The 17215-nt window shown below is 43.0% G+C and overlaps 1 protein-coding gene across 1 annotated transcript in view; it reads right to left on the bottom strand.

The window, feature by feature from the left end:
• Window positions 1-2497, bottom strand: part of acss2 (acyl-CoA synthetase short chain family member 2) — a 24447-nt gene extending 21950 nt beyond the window's left edge. Inside the window, exons 1-2 of the mRNA XM_083895265.1 lie at window positions 1935-2497; window positions 981-1176 (exon numbers count right to left, since the gene is read on the bottom strand). Coding sequence (XP_083751391.1) covers window positions 981-1176; window positions 1935-2061 — 323 coding nt within the window. The 5' untranslated portion in view covers window positions 2062-2497. The remainder of the gene's footprint in view (window positions 1-980; window positions 1177-1934) is intronic.
• Window positions 2498-17215: the final 14718 nt, after the last annotated feature.

The raw sequence follows: 17215 nt of genomic DNA on the forward strand, positions 1-17215 counted from the left end.
TGTGTGTGTGTGTGTTCTTGTACTTGCGGCATACTGAGGACCAGTGAGGGTTTTTAACCAACAAAGTGAGGTAATTTTTACGGAGTGAGGACATTTTGGCCGGTCCTCACTTGTTTTGATTGAAATCACTTCCTTAGGTTGCTATAACATGCTATACTCAAATGTGTCAAATGTCAACAAAAAAAAAATCCCATTATGACGACAATATAGTATGACGTTTTTGTCAAATTTTGGACCAACATTTTTTTGTCAAAGATTTTTTCAAATTTTGGACGACATAGTATAGTTTGACGTTTTTGTCAAAGTTTGGGCCAAAAATTTTGGTCAAATGTTTTTTTTAATGTTGGTCGACATAGTATACGTATGACGTTTTTGTAAAATTTTGGACCAAATTTTTTTTTTAAAAATAGAAAACTTTTCCAGCCCTTTTTGCTCTGGGGCTCTACCTGCAGACATGTTATGGTACTGCAACCAGTAGTTCTTTATAGATGTCATTCATGAAGTAGATATTTGTAATTGTGTTGATTTATAAAGTGGAAATGCTGGTCCTCACTTTGTCAGCAACCCAGTCCTCAGTATGCAGCAAGTACAAGAATGTGTGTGTCGGTGTGTGTTGCTGAGAAAGCCTGCCTATCTCTGTCAGGTCTCTGTGCCCTAGTTTGGCACCGATGCATGAGGAGAGCTACATTGACAGAATAACTGGCACAAAGATAAAGCTCTGACCTTCACAATCACTTCCAACATGATATCTGAGCCGTGAGTGATTGAGAGCGTGCTACGGTCGTCTCCGAAGACATTTAAGAGCGCAAAGTACGACAATTAGCAATTTTCTACTCCTCTGTTAAATAGTTAAATCGCATTTCGTGTCAGTGAATCCAACTTGAAAAGCTGCGACTGAACTCGGGTTCAATAGCCAGAGCTTTGTCAAAACCACACACGTGAAATTCTTAAAACAGGGAAAATGAGAGTCCGACACTGACCAGTAGAAGGCCACTTTCTCTCCTAGCTTCTTGTCGTGGACGTTGCGGTCGAGGAGGTTGTAGCAGATGTTGGTGGAGGCTCCTTCCATACACTTGACGTAGATTTCCCCTTTGGTCACATCAAAGTTGTAGTCGAGGAACTGACCCGTGCGTTTGGTCTTCCAGAAGAAGTCTTTGGCGATGTCGTCCCAGAATTCTGCAGGACGGAATTCGTGCGGTTCGTAAATGTGTTCCACGTAAAAGCCACGTGTTGACGAAAGTGACTTTAAAAGGTGTTTACATGTCCTACATTTTTTAAATTTATATGAAACAGACGCACCCAAGACAAAACACACAATTTAAATATCTGCAACAGATCAAACTTCATATTTAGCGGCTTCCCGACACACATTCATACAGACAGAAAGACAGACGGACACACATTCATACAGACAGACGGACACACAGACAGACAGATGGACACACAGACAGACAGACTGACATACAGACAGATGGACACACATACATACAGACAGACGGACATACAGACAGATGGACACATACATACAGACAGATGGACACACAGACATACATACAGACAGACAGATGGACACATACAGACAGACAGAAGGACACACAGACAGACAGATGGACACACAGACAGACAGAAGGACATACAGACACAGATGGACATACATACAGACAGATGGACATACATACAGACAGATGGACATACATACAGACAGACAGATGGACACACAGACAGACAGATGGACACATACAGACAGACAGATGGACATACAGACAGACAGATGGACACAGACAGACAGACAGACAGACGGACACATACATACAGACACACAGATGGACACAGACACACAGATGGACACATACATACAGACAGACAGACGGACATACAGACAGACATATGGACACACAGACAGGTGAAGTGCAGGTGTAACACCTGTGTCTTACCGTCTGGACTCTCCACGGACTTCACGTAGAGCTCCTTATATTTGTCGAAGCTGCAGACGTGGGCCTTCTTCTTCAGGTCCTCGGACCCGTGGAAGACGTCCTCCTGCGGGACTTTGTCGGGAATCATGTCCGACACTGTGTCCTCTGTCCCGCTCTGAGCAGCAGCAGCAAGCAGCACAATTAACAACAATCAATGCGCGGAGCTAGCAGGATGCTAGAAGCGAAGCTCATTCACACTTCCTGTTCGGTTTGTTTGTTTTGTAATGTCGGTTTGTTGTTTGTTTGTTCAGAGTTGGAGTAAAGTTGTCCTCTGGAGATCCGTCTCTGTTTGTTGTGTTCACTCCTGCGCGCGCACACAGAGACAATGTGTCCTGCTAAGCTAACAGGCTAACCTAGCTCACTACAAAACAATAGCAGCGGAGGAGACGAACGAGAGAAACGAACGTCTGCGCCGAGGCGAAGCTGTTCTCTTTTACACTGTTTGGAGGAGTTTTTCTTTCATTTATTAAAATTAAAAAGTCGTTTTTGCTCAGTTTCCGCTTCCTGTCCCCGCTCTGCCTCTCTCCACCTCCTCCTTCTCTTCTTCTTCTTCTACTACTTCTTCTTTTTCCCCCGAGCTCCATTCTGCTTGGCTCTCCGCAGCAGCCAATCAGAGCTCACAATGCGTTCACGTACTGTAAATGAGCTCGGAATTCCCAGCACTCACACCGCCAGCTGCAATAACGCGTCACCGTGTTGCGTCGAAGTGCTGGAAAGGAAGGTTTATGGAATGTAATGTTTTTTTCTATCTATCTATCTATCTATCTATCTATCTATCTATCTATCTATCTATCTATCTATCTATCTATCTATCTATCTATCTATCTATCTATCTATCTATCTATCTATCTATCTATCTATCTATCTATCTATCTATCTATCTATCTATCTATCTATAAAAGCTTTACATTTGAGAAAACAGAAACATGTTGTCTTACGTTTCAGCTGTTTCGCCTGTGTTTTACACCTTTGGCCACCAGGGGGAAGCACATGCTAACACACAGTGACTCAGTCTCTGCGTCATCGGTTTGATTTAATTTGGTCTCTTCACTCATCAGCTTCTATTTTAAGAAATAAAGTCTGTCTTTCTGTCTGTGAGCGCAGAGAAACTGTATCATGGTCTATATGGAATATACATTTAAAAGTAGTATTACACATTTAATGTTGGGATTTATATTTACTATATATATTTTATTTTTTAAAATTTTACTTGTAAATAGATTATTTTTGTGTGTGCATACATATATATATATATCAATATATATATGTGTGTGTGTCACTTTATAAACCACTCACTCTCCCACACCAAAGTCCATAGAGAAAACCAGTGATTTTAGCTCACAGGGACACAGGAGCTGCTGGTCCTCTGCTGCCTCGTGTGGTCACTTTGTGTCACTGAGCGTGAGTGACTTTGGTGTGGGAGAGTGAGAGACTTTGGTGTGGGAGACTGAGTGACTTTGGTTTGGGAGAGTGAGTGACTTTGGTGTGGGAGAGTGAGTGACTTTGGTGTGGGAGAGTGAGTGACTTTGGTGTGGGAGAGTGAGTGACTTTGGTGTGGGAGAGTGAGTGACTTTGGTGAGGGAGAGTGAGTGACTTTGGTGTGGGAGAGTGAGTGACTTTGGTTTGGGAGAGTGAGTGACTTTGGTGTGGGAGAGTGAGTGACTTTGGTGAGGGAGAGTGAGTGACTTTGGTGAGGGAGAGTGAGTGACTTTGGTGTGGGAGAGTGAGTGACTTTGGTGAGGGAGAGTGAGTGACTTTTGTGAGGGAGAGTGAGTGACTTTGGTGAGGGAGAGTGAGTGACTTTGGTGTGGGAGAGTGAGTGAGCTTACAAACTGTTTTCCTTGTGTCGACCTGGTTCTAGCTTTAGCCGACTTAGCACTTGTTATGTGTCAACACTACACACACAATCAGAAAACATTAGCCTTAGCTGTAGCTTGTCTGATAAGATAAAATGCTAAATGCTAAGCTAAGAAGGAGACATCAGTGTGCTAGCTGCTGGTCCTCTGCTGCCACGTGTGGTCACTTTGTGTCACTGAAGTAAAAAGTTGGTTTTCAAAAGCCGAATTCACTAAAATCAGACGTTGTAACTTCGTGATGGAGGCAGCAGTGGATCAGTGTGTGTGTGTGTGCGTGTGCGTGTGCGTGTGCGTGCGTGCGTGCGTGTGTGTGTGTGTATGGGGGGGCTATTAGACCATCAGAAAGTGGGAGCATCCCCTCTCGCCATGGTGATAAGATCAAGGCATTCCGACAGCCAGAGCGGTCATTACCCTGCTCTCTAGCCCATAATGTCCCTCCATTAAAATGCCCCGTTGCCGCGGCAACGCAGCTGTGGCCGTTTAAGTCATCTCTGCGTGCAGTGTGTGTGTGTGTGTGTGTGTGTGTGTGTGTGTGTGTGTGTGTGTGTGTGTGTGTGTGTGTGTGTGCGTGTGTGTGTCTTCTCTGGGTCACTGACACACACACACACACGAATGCGAGAATCTGCTCTCTGGGCGTGACCTCACGGCCGTCAGGACAGGACACCAAGATGGCCGCCGCTCACGCTGAGTCATCGTCATCGTCAGGAGAGCAGTGATGTTACAGTGAGAAGAGCTGAGTCATCGTCACACACACACACACACACACACACACACACACACACACACACACACACACACACACACACACACACAGATAGGAGGCTGATATAAACACACACAGGAACAGACACATGTTCTCGCAGCACTAACACTGGTCAGAATAAACAAGCACCTCACACACACACACACACACACACACACACACACACACACACACACACACACACACACACACAGTGACCAGTACAATAGGTCAGTTTTTGTCAACAAAAAACACTAATTTTATCCACCATAACACATGACTCATCAAATAAAGTCTCCACAAACTCAAGTCTGCGACGTCTTTAAGAACATGTTCACGTCTTTATTTCACTCTTTCACACTTTATTTTCACTCACTCTCCCACACCAAAGTCACTCACTCTCCCACACCAAAGTCACTCACTCTCCCACACCAAAGTCCATAGAGTAAACCAGTGATTTTAACATCACAGCACACAGGAGTTCACAGGAGTTGTTGATCCACTGCTGCCTCCATCACTAACTTACAATGACTGATTTTAGTGAATTCAGCTTTTAAAATATTTAATTTAGACTTAACTCAGTGACACAAAGTGACCACACGAGGCAGTAGAGGACCAGCAGCTCCTGTGTCCCTGTGAGCTAAAATCACTGGTTTTCTCTATGGGCTTTGGTGTGGGAGAGTGAGTCGTCAGTCAAATCGACTGAACTATCAGTTTAAGAATAACAGTGAGTTTTCTCATTGAGTTTGAAACAAGAGCAACATTCTAAAATAAATGTTAACTCAAATTAAAAATGAATATTGTTAAATTATTATGTCCAGTTTGACACGAGCGAGTGTAAATAAAATGGACATAAAACCTTTTTTATTACCTGTGCTGGTGCAGATCAGAGAACACACACACACACACACACACACACACACACACACACACACACACACACACACACACACACACACACACACACACACACACACAGTGAGTGTATACACAGACAAATCCCGTACGTTGGTTTGAAAACCACGACAGTCGTCTTCTAATCTGTTTGTTTGAAATCTGTGATGAATCTGCAGGTTAACCTGCAAAAACACCAATACTGCACTGCTGTGTGTGTGTGTGTGTGTGTGTGTGTGTGTGTGTGTGTGTGTGTGTGTGTGTGTGTGTGTGTGTGTTTTACGTCTTTATCTCACTCAATGAGTGAGTGGAGCTTGGCTTTCGGGCTATCTGTGCCTCTCAGACACCCACTCTGTCTTTGTCTCACACACACACACACACACACACACACACACACACACACACACACACACACACACACACACACACACACACACACACACACACACACACACACACACACACACACACACACGCACACACCCACCCACACACACACACACTCTTATGGCTACAAAAGACCTAGCAAATCAAGTCAGTTTAAGTCTATGATATCTTTAAGAACATGTTCACGTCTTTATTTCACTGTTAGACAAAGAGTGAGTGACTTTGGTGTGGGAGCGTGAGTGACTTTGGTGTGAGAGAGTGAGTGACTTTGGTGTGGCAGAGTGAGTGACTTTGGTGTGGCAGAGTGAGTGACTTTGGTGCGGGAGAGTGAGTGACTTCGGTGCGGGAGAGTGAGTGACTTCGGTATGGGAGAGTGAGTGACTTTGGTGCGGGTGAGTGACTCTGGTGTGGGAGAGTGAGTGACTTTGGTGTGAGAGTGAGTGACTTTGGTGTGGGAGAGTGAGTGACTTTGGTGTGGGAGAGCGAGTGACTTTGGTGTGGGAGAGCGAGTGACTTTGGTGTGGGAGAGTGAGTGACTTTGGTGTGGGAGAGCGAGTGACTTTGGTGTGGCAGAGTGAGTGACTTTGGTGCGGGAGAGTGAGTGACTTTGGTGCGGGTGAGTGACTTTGGTGTGGGAGAGTGAGTGACTTTGGTGTGAGAGTGAGTGACTTTGGTGTGAGAGAGTGAGTGACTTTGGTGTGGCAGAGTGAGTGACTTTGGTGTGGCAGAGTGAGTGACTTTGGTGCGGGAGAGTGAGTGACTTCGGTGCAGGAGAGTGAGTGACTTCGGTATGGGAGAGTGAGTGACTTTGGTGCGGGTGAGTGACTTTGGTGTGGGAGAGTGAGTGACTTTGGTGTGAGAGTGAGTGACTTTGGTGTGGGAGAGTGAGTGACTTTGGTGTGGGAGAGCGAGTGACTTTGGTGTGGGAGAGCGAGTGACTTTGGTGTGGGAGAGTGAGTGACTTTGGTGTGGGAGTGCGAGTGACTTTGGTGCGGGTGAGTGACTTTGATAAAGTCATAATTAAAGGTTTATTCCAGAGAATCTTCGACGCACGTAAACATTTGGTCAAGACGCACAAACAGAGCTGACAGTGACGACGTGCAAACGTAAATACTTAATGTCAGAGGCAGATGAAGTGCGTCACGAGCAGCACACACACAAAAACTCAAATACGGCTGTGTGTGTGTGTGTGTGTGTGTGTGTGTCGTTTTTGTCAGGAACGGTGTGTTGTTGTGAAGTGGAGATGTTTGTGTTGATTTGCATCAGCATCATCAGCAGCAGCAGTGTTGTTGTTGTTGTTGTTGTTGTTGTTGTTGTTGTGTGCTTGCTCTCAGGCTCTCGCTGCAGTAAACACTTGTTTACGCTTCTCCAGACTTTCCCCTGTGCTCCGACACACACACACACACACACACAGTGAGCATGAGCGCCACCTGCTGCTCCCGACACACAGTTTACGTCACTGAATTTTAGTGACGCTCAAAAACCACATAAACCTTAGTCTGATTGAAATTGTTCTAACATTAATTCCTCAAAGTTGAACTAAAGCACTATAATGTTTGAAACTACCCGGTAAATTTAATCACTTTCAGGCTGAAACGTGACAGAACCGGGCGAAAATCACCATTTTTTTCCTTAAACTAGTGCAGTGCCCGTGTGTACTCCTATAGTTACCTCAGTTATGGTAATGCATGATAAGGAACGTAAAGGATAAAATAATACAAACACTGTGTGACCTCATAAGGCACAACGCAAATGTGTCAACTCACTGTCAAAGTGAATCAGGATAAATGGATCATTTCATGAATTTCAAAAATTCATTAAAATTATTCCTTATGAGATTTGCAAATATTTTCAACAGATCCTTGTTCAGGGTGATGTCGACTATTATGATGGTGAATTTCAAGTCATTCTGAGACGTGGATCAACAACTCCTGTGAACTCCTGTGTGCTGTGATGTTAAAATCACTGGTTTTACTCTATGGACTTTGGTGTGGGAGAGTGAGTGTTTACAAACTGTTTTCCTTGTGTCGACCTGGTTCTAGGTTTAGCCGACTTAGCACTTGTTATGTGTCAACACTACACACACAATCAGAAAACATTAGCCTTAGCTGTGGTTTGATAAAATGCTAAATGCTAAGCTAAGAAGGAGACATCAGTGTGCTAGCATGATACATGATTATGTGTCAATACTACAAACACAATCAGAAAACATTAGCCTTAGCTGTAGTTTGATAAAATGCTAAATGCTAAGCTAAGAAGGAGACATCTGTGTGACACTGATTTTAGCCTCTTAGCTAAAGACTTAGCTCATGAAATCTACGTCAGTTTAAGTCTACGATATCTTTAAGAACACGTTCACGTCTTTATTTCACTGTTAGACAGACTTTAACAACAGGAAACTGAAGTTTGTAAACCACTCACTCTCCCACACCAAAGTCACTCACTCTCCCACGCCAAAGTCCATAGAGAAAACCAGTGATTTTAGCTCTAAATTAAATATTTTAAAAGCCGAATGTGTGCTGTGATGTTAAAATCACTGGTTATCTCTATGGACATTGGTGTGGGAGAGTGAGTGACTTTGGTGTGGGAGAGTGAGTGACTTTGGTGTGTGAGAGAGTGAGGGACTTTGGTGTGGGAGAGTGAGTGACTTTGGTGTGAGAGAGTGAGTGACTTTGGTGTGGGAGAGTGGGAGAGTGAGTGACTTTGGTGTGGGAGAGTGAGTGACTTTGGTGTGGGAGAGTGAGTGACTTTGGTGAGGGAGAGTGAGTGACTTTGGTGTGAGAGAGTGAGTGACTTTGGTGTGGGAGAGTGAGTGACTTTGGTGTGAGAGAGTGAGTGACTTTGGTGTGGGAGAGTGAGTGACTTTGGTGTGAGAGAGTGAGTGACTTTTGGTGTGGGAGAGTGAGTGACTTTGGTGTGAGAGAGTGAGTGACTTTGGTGTGGGAGAGTGAGTGACTTTGGTGTGAGAGAGTGAGTGACTTTGGTGTGGGAGAGTGAGTGACTTTGGTGTGGGAGAGTGAGTGACTTTGGTGTGAGAGAGTGAGTGACTTTGGTGTGGCAGAGTGAGTGACTTTGGTGTGGGAGAGTGAGTGACTTTGGTGTGAGAGAGTGAGTGACTTTGGTGTGGGAGAGTGAGTGACTTTGGTGTGGGAGAGTGAGTGACTTTGGTGTGAGAGAGTGAGTGACTTTGGTGTGGGAGAGTGAGTGACTTTGGTGTGAGAGAGTGAGTGACTTTGGTGTGGGAGAGTGAGTGACTTTGGTGTGGGAGAGTGAGTGAGTTTACAAACTTCTGCTAAATTGCTAAACGTTGTTGAGAGACAGACGTAAAACACTTTATTTCTGATGTCATGTGTGACGTCCGTCTCCGTCTCCGTCCTCACGCCTGCAGCGTTAGCGTTAGCGAGGACACAGCACAGTAGCCTCAGTCGCTCAGTAAACAGTGGTAAACACAGCAGCGATGCCGGCACGAAATGGAAGAATCGAGCTCATAAAAACATTTACACAGAGCTGCCACGTGAACAATATCATTTCAGATCTGACAATAAAGTGCCGTTGAAACCAAAACAACAGGAACAGGAATCTGGTGTGTTTACATCGTGACCTCACAGACGTCGTTCAATCACGGCTAATTCAACTTTCACACACTTTCACATTTCATTCTAATGTAAAAACTAATTTGACACACAGTGACCACACGAGGCAGCAGTGGACCAGCAGCTCCTGTGTCCCTGTGAGCTGAAATCACTGGTTTTCTCTATGGACTTTGGTGTGGGAGAGTGAGTGGTTTACAAACTTCAGTTTCCTGTTGTTAAAGTCTGTCTAACAGTGAAATAAAGACGTGAACGTGTTCTCAAAGATATCGTAGACCTTCTTAGCTTAGCATTTAGCATTTTATCTTATCAGACGAACTACAGCTAAGGCTAATGTTTACTTATTGTGTATGTAGTATTGACACATAATCATGTATCATGCTAGCACACTGATGTCTCCTTCTAAGGTTAGCATTTAGCATTTAATCTTATCAGACAAACTACAGCTAAGGCTAATGTTTACTGATTGTGTATGTAGTATTGACACATAATCATGTATCATGCTAGCACACTGATGTCTCCTTCTAAGGTTAGCATTTAATCTTATCAGACAAACTACAGCTAAGGCTAATGTTTACTTATTGTGTATGTAGTGTTGACAGATAATCATGTATCATGCTAGCACACTGATGTCTCCTTCTAAGGTTAGCATTTAGCATTTTATCTTATCAGACAAACTACAGCTAAGGCTAATGTTTACTGATTGTGTATGTAGTATTGACACATAATCATGTATCATGCTAGCACACTGATGTCTCCTTCTAAGGTTAGCATTTAGCATTTTATCTTATCAGACGAACTACAGCTGAGGCTAATGTTTACTGATTGTGTATGTAGTATTGACACATAATCATGTATCATGCTAGCACACTGATGTCTCCTTCTAAGGTTAGCATTTAGCATGTTATCTTATCAGACGAACTACAGCTAAGGCTAATGTTTTCTGATTGTGTATGTAGTATTGACACATAATCATGTATCATGCTAGCACACTGATGTCTCCTTCTAAGGTTAGCATTTAGCATGTTATCTTATCAGACGAACTACAGCTAAGGCTAATGTTTTCTGATTATGTATGTAGTATTGACACATAATCATGTATCATGCTAGCACACTGATGTCTCCTTCTAAGGTTAGCATTTAGCATTTTATCAAACAATGCTAATGTTTTCTGATTGTGTATGTAGTATTGACACATAATCATGTAGCATGCTAACACACTGATGTCTCCTTCTTAGGTTAGCATTTAGCATTTTATCAAACAAGGCTAATGTTTTCTGATTGTGTATGTAGTATTGACACATAATCATGTATCATGCTAGCACACTGATGTCTCCCTCTAAGGTTAGCATTTAGCATTTTATCTTATCAGACAAACTACAGCTAAGGCTAATGTTTACTGATTGTGTATGTAGTACTGGCACATAATCATGTATCATGCTAGCACACTGATGTCTCCTTCTAGGGTTAGCATTTAGCATTTAGAATTAAGTGACCACACGAGGCAGCAGAAGACCAGCAGCTCCTGTGTCCCTGTGAGCTAAAATCACTGGTTTTCTCTGTGGGCTTTGGTGTGGGAGAGTGATTTACAGACTTCAGTTTCCCTGTTGTTAATTAAAGAGTCACAGATCTGTTTCTGACGAGTTCAGCTCTGACCGCGTGTCATGTGACAAAGAGTGAGAGTTTGGTTTGATCGTGTGTGTGTGTGTGTGTGTGTGTGTGTGTGTGTGTGTGACGACTCTCTTCTATCGATCAGTGTCACTCAGGTATCACTGTTAGTGTTAGCATCAGTGTGTGTCAGCTGGTATCACTCACTGGTATCTGCTTTGACCCTGACTCTGTATCCCTGCTGTTTCCCACACCTCTGTGTGTGTGTGTGTGCTTGTGTGTGTGTGTCCGTGTGTGTGTGTGTGTATTACATTCCCTGGTATGTTGGTGGAATTTGGACTATTTTTCCAGGTCACCGTTGTTTGTGCCTTGCGAGGTGTGTCTGTAAATTCCCACACAGGGAGGCAGATAAACACACACACAGTGTCACACACACACACACACACACACACACACACACACACACACACACACACACACACACACAGACCTCGTCACATCGTGGCCCGCACCTCGTACACGGAAGAGTTCGTCCACGCTCAGTGTCTGACCTTTGACCCTGAAGCTCGTGGCTGTCTGTGACTCAGTGTGTGTGTGTGTGTGCAAGTTTGTGTCAGTGTGTGTGTGTGTGTATCAGTGTGTCAGTGTGTGTGTGAGTGTGTGTCAGAGTGTGTCAGTGTGTGTGAGTGTGTGTGCGTCAGTGTGTGCGAGTGTGTGTGTCAGTGTGTGTGTGTATCAGTGTGTCAGTGTGTGTGTGAGCGTGTGTCAGTGTGTGTGAGTGTGTATGTGTGTCAGTGTGTGTGTGAGTGTGTATGTGTGTCAGTGTGTGTGAGTGTGTCTGAGTGTGTCAGTGTGTGTGTGTGTGTCAGTGTGTGTGTGAGTGTGAGTGTGTGTCTGTGTGTGTGAGTGTGTGCGAGTGTGTGTGAGAGTGTGTGTGTGTGTGTGTGTGTGTGAGTGTGTGTCAGTGCAACAGCACCGGAAACCTTTTTAACACTAACATAAGTTTTGTTTTTCACATAATGTTCAATGTTTTTGAGGAAATTGCGTATATACATATATATATATATACATGCATATATATTTATGTATATATATATATATATATATGTATGTCGCCACCTAGTGGAGCGGAGTTTCTTGCTCGTGTTTGTTTACTGGGACAAAAACAGACCATGGAAAAACATATTGAGTACAGGTCTGGTTTGATCCTCTCTGACCTTTGACCTCACACACACACACACACACACACACACTGAGTGACAGAGCAGACAGGTGATGGGTGAGTTCAGGAGGTGCTGGTGGAGGACAGGGTGAGAGTGTGTGTGTGTGTGTGTGTGTGTGTGTGTGTGTGTGTGTGTGTGTGTGTGTGTGTGTGTGTGTGTGTGTGTGTGTGTGTGTGTGTGTGTGTGTGTGTGTGTGTGTGTGTGTGTGTGTGTGTATCCTGGCCTGCAGGTACATACATGTGAATGTGTGTGTGCCAAACAAAGCGCATGACTGACGCCCCGGACCACCCCAACATGACTGTTACTGCAGGGGTAAATGGAGGAGGATTGTACCACAGGAGGAGGAGGAGGAGGAGCAGGAGGAGGAGGAGGAGCAGGAGGAGGAGGAGGAGGAGGAGGAGGAGCAGCGGTCATAGATGTGTCAGGTGAGTAACGATGATGAATAGTGTCTGACTCTGGGCTCAGATTAAGATCTGCTGATAAACATAAACATGGCCGCCAGCTCCAAGTAACTCTATACACTCTCTCTCTCTCTCTCTCTCTCTCTCTCCGTCATCATCCGTCCTTTTCCTTCTCACTGTCTCACGTCTTCTTCTTCTTCTCTTTTTTTTTTTTTTTACTTCTGTCTCTCTGGAGCAGAACGTTTAGTTTTGTAAACCACTCACTCTCCCACACCAAAGTCCATAGATAAAAACCAGTGATTTTAACATCACAGGGACACAGGAAACTGCTAAAATCAGTGTTTCCTTGTATCTTGTATCATGCTAGCACACTGATGTCTCCTTCTTAGCTTAGCATTTAGCATTTTATCAAACTACAGCTAAGGCTAATGTTTTCTGATTGTGTTTGTAGTGTTGACACATAACAAGTGCTAAGTCGACTAAAGCTAGAACCAGGTCGACACAAGGAAAACAGTTTGTAAACCACTCACTCTCCCACACCAAAGTCACTCACTCTCCCACACCAAAGTCACTCACTCTCCCCACAACAAAGTCACTCACTCTCCCACACCAAAGTCACTCACTCTCCCACACCAAAGTCACTCACTCTCCCACACCAAAGTCACTCACTCTCCCACACCAAAGTCACTCACTCTCCCACACCAAAGTCACTCACTCTCACACACCAAAGTCGCTCACTCTCCCTCACCAAAGTCACTCACTCTCCCACACCAAAGTCACTTACTCTCCCACACCAAAGTCACTCACTCTTTCACACCAAAGTCACTCACTCTTTCACACCAAAGTCACTCACTCTCCCACACCAAAGTCACTCACTCTCCCACACCAAAGTCACTCACTCTCCCACACCAAAGTCGCTCACTCTCCCACACCAAAGTCACTCACTCTCCCACACCAAAGTCCATAGAGTAAACTTTTAGTGAATTCAGCTTTTAAAATATTTAATTTAGACTTAACTCAGTGACACAAAGTGACCACACGAGGCAGCAGAGGACCAGCAGCTCCTGTGTCCCTGTGAGCTAAAAATCACAGATTTTCTCTATGGACTTTGGTGTGGGAGAGTGAGTGGTTTACAAACGTCAGTTTCCTGTTGTTAAAGTCTGTCTAACAGTGAAATAAAGACGTCGTAGACTTAGATTTGACTTAAAGCAGCAGCAGGAATCTTTAGAATCGTCTCAATGACGGATAATAAAGTTTATCTTATCTGAACTGTGACGTGATAAACAACAAACTGCTGTTTAGGCTCCGCCCACAATCACTGGCAGTCTTGTTTTTAATGGTAAAGTTGAGTTTTTTGAAAATAAACTGTTCTTTAACGTAGTTTATTGAAATATTGATTAAAAACAACCCTTTTTTAATAACATCTACGTGTTTTTGGTCAATGTAACTTGATTTTTCGACGCAAAATAAGATATTTTTCATATAATGACCAAGGTTTCTTTTCTTTATAAGGTCAGTGACATATAATATATGTTTGGTAAAGTTATCAGACAGTGGTTTGGACCTTGGTGCAGCAGCAGAATCCTCACACTGGCTCCTCTGTGGCAGCAGCGTCCAATCACCAGCTATCAACAGGTAATTACAGCCGTGCAGTCATTAGACAGGGACGCACCTGGAATTCCACATGGGGGGGCGGGCGGGGGGGCTCAGGTCGGACCTTTAATCAAACACACCCCCCCCCCCCCTTCACTGATAGAACACACCCGACTCTGACCCACAGAATCACCCTATTGTCTTATCTCTGCTGCTGTGTGTGTGTGTGTGTGTGTGTGATGATAATAACAGGTTATAACAGCAGGACAACATATACACAAAGAAAGAAATATATATATGTATATATATATATAATATATATACAAGTATATATAATATATACAAGTATATATACACATACACGTATATATATATATATACATATATACAGGTATATATACATATAAACGTATATCTATATACATATAGATATACATTATATGTATACCTATACATATATATAAATATATACGTATATGTATATATACATACATATAGACACATATATATACATGTAAACATACAGTACATATACACGTATATATACATAAAGATATACATATATACGTGTATATATATACATACATACATATATACACATATATACGTACATATGTCTATATATGTAATATATATACACGTATATATACACACATATACACGTTTATACGTATATATACATATATATGTATATACACATATATATACACGTATATATATATATATATATACATATAGATATACATTATATGTATACCTATACATATACGTATATGTATATTTACATAAATGTACACATATATATACATATTTATATAGATATATACGTGTATATAAATACAAACATACATATATATACACATATATACGTACATGTGTATATATGTTATATATACACGTATATATACACATATACACGTATATATATACATATATACACATATACACGTATAAATATACATATAGATATACATTATATGTATATCTATACGTATATATACATACATATATATATACATATATACATACACGTATACACACATATATATACGTATGTATATATATATATACATACATACATATACACGTATATATACATATAGATATACATATATACGTGTATATATACATACATACATATATACACGTATATATATATATACATATTTCTTTCTTTGTCAAACATATAAACCAACCACAACATTTCTACACTCGAGGACACAACAAATAATAATAATCATATTATATATTATATATTATATATTATTATATTGTTATTGTAAAGCTCTTTGACTTTGACGCTCTTTAAGTTTTACACTGATTTCCCATCTTTATTGTGAGGATCTCTGTCTACGCAGATGACTCACTCCTCGTCACTGACACAGTTCCGCGAGGATTAAAGACAGAATATGCGACTTTCAGCCCGGTGAAGACGTCAGGAGACAAATGTTAGCCGTGTTTCTTCACTGTGAACCCGGTAAATAAAAGGTCATTTGTGTTTTGTTTTTTTTGTGTGCGATCACATTTTTTGTACCAGTTTTTGCCCCCAAACAAACAAACAAACAAACAAACAAACAAACAACAACGGTGCGGCTCCCGCTTCCTCGTCGGAAGAAAAAAAAAAAAAGAAGAAGAAGCCAAAGATCCCAGCGTCGTACTAATGCACCGTATATTTCATTTGAACATCTGTTTAGATAAGGGTTAATAATATACACATTGTTATACAAGCAAGGAGCTGGAGAGCAGAGAGAAGTGACATCTGTCTGGTGTTGTGCTTACGCGTGACCGAGTGAATCATCCAGGGCTTAAACATGCGGAAAAACTAACGTACGTGGTTATAGTTTACGATAAACGATAATCTCTCTCTCTCTGTCTCTCTGTCTGTCAGTCACTGTAGTGCAACAAAACACTTTAAATATATCAATTTTTTTTTGTTGTTGTCCGTCCATTTACTCATCGTCCGTCTCCGCGTCCACTTCCCAAAGTGCACTTGTTCCCAGAAGTCTGAGCGAAAAACTGTTTTGGGTCGATTTAAAAAAAAAAGAGGGGGAGAAAAAAAAAAAAAAAAGAAGAAGAAGAAGAAGTGTATTTCCCCCGGAAAAATATGTGAGTATATGATGATGATGATGATGTCGTTGTAGTAATAATACTGGATATGTTCGAAGGCTCAGTTCACGTAACGCGCGTCTGTTAAAGCGTCACAAAAGCAGCAAACTCCCCATCCGCTCTATCCGCCCCATCCGCCCAATCTGCCCAATCTGCCCTATCCGCCCCATCCGCCCAATCTGCCCAATCTGCCCTATCCGCCCCATCCGCAGCCACAGTGTTCCATCCACCCTGCTTTCAGGCTCTGGGGCCGTTCACACACAGAGGGATTATGGGTAATAATTCATATCGACGGGTAGCAGCAGACTCCCCATCCACCCTATCCGCCCTATCCGCCCCATCCGCCCCATCCGCAGCCACAGTGTTCCATCCACCCTGCTTTCAGTCTCGGGGGGCCGTTCACACACAGAGGGATTATGGGTAATAATTCATATCGACGGGTAGTAGCAAACTCCCCATCCGCCCTATCCGCCCCATCCGCCCTATCCGCCCCATCCGCTCTATCCGCCCTATCTGCCCTATCCGCCCCATCCGCCCTATCCGCTCTATCCGCCCCATCCGCCCTATCCGCTCTATCCGCCCCATCCGCCCTATCCGCCCCATCCGCCCTATCCGCAGCCACAGTGTTCCATCCACCCTTCTTTCAGTCTCGGGGGGCCGTTCACACACAGAGGGATTATGGGTAATAATTCATATCGACGGGTACCAGATTCACAAGAGACAAGCCATGCAACGATGAACCAGACGCAGCAGCGCACTCTCCAGACAAACTTTTCCCAGAATTCCATGTTTCTTACAGGACGTCCTCCATAAAGGGGGGTGGGGGGGGGAGAGGGGGCGGA

Source organism: Microchirus variegatus (assembly GCF_963457635.1).
Source record: "Microchirus variegatus genome assembly, chromosome: 9".
Taxonomy (NCBI): Eukaryota; Metazoa; Chordata; class Actinopteri; order Pleuronectiformes; family Soleidae; genus Microchirus; species Microchirus variegatus.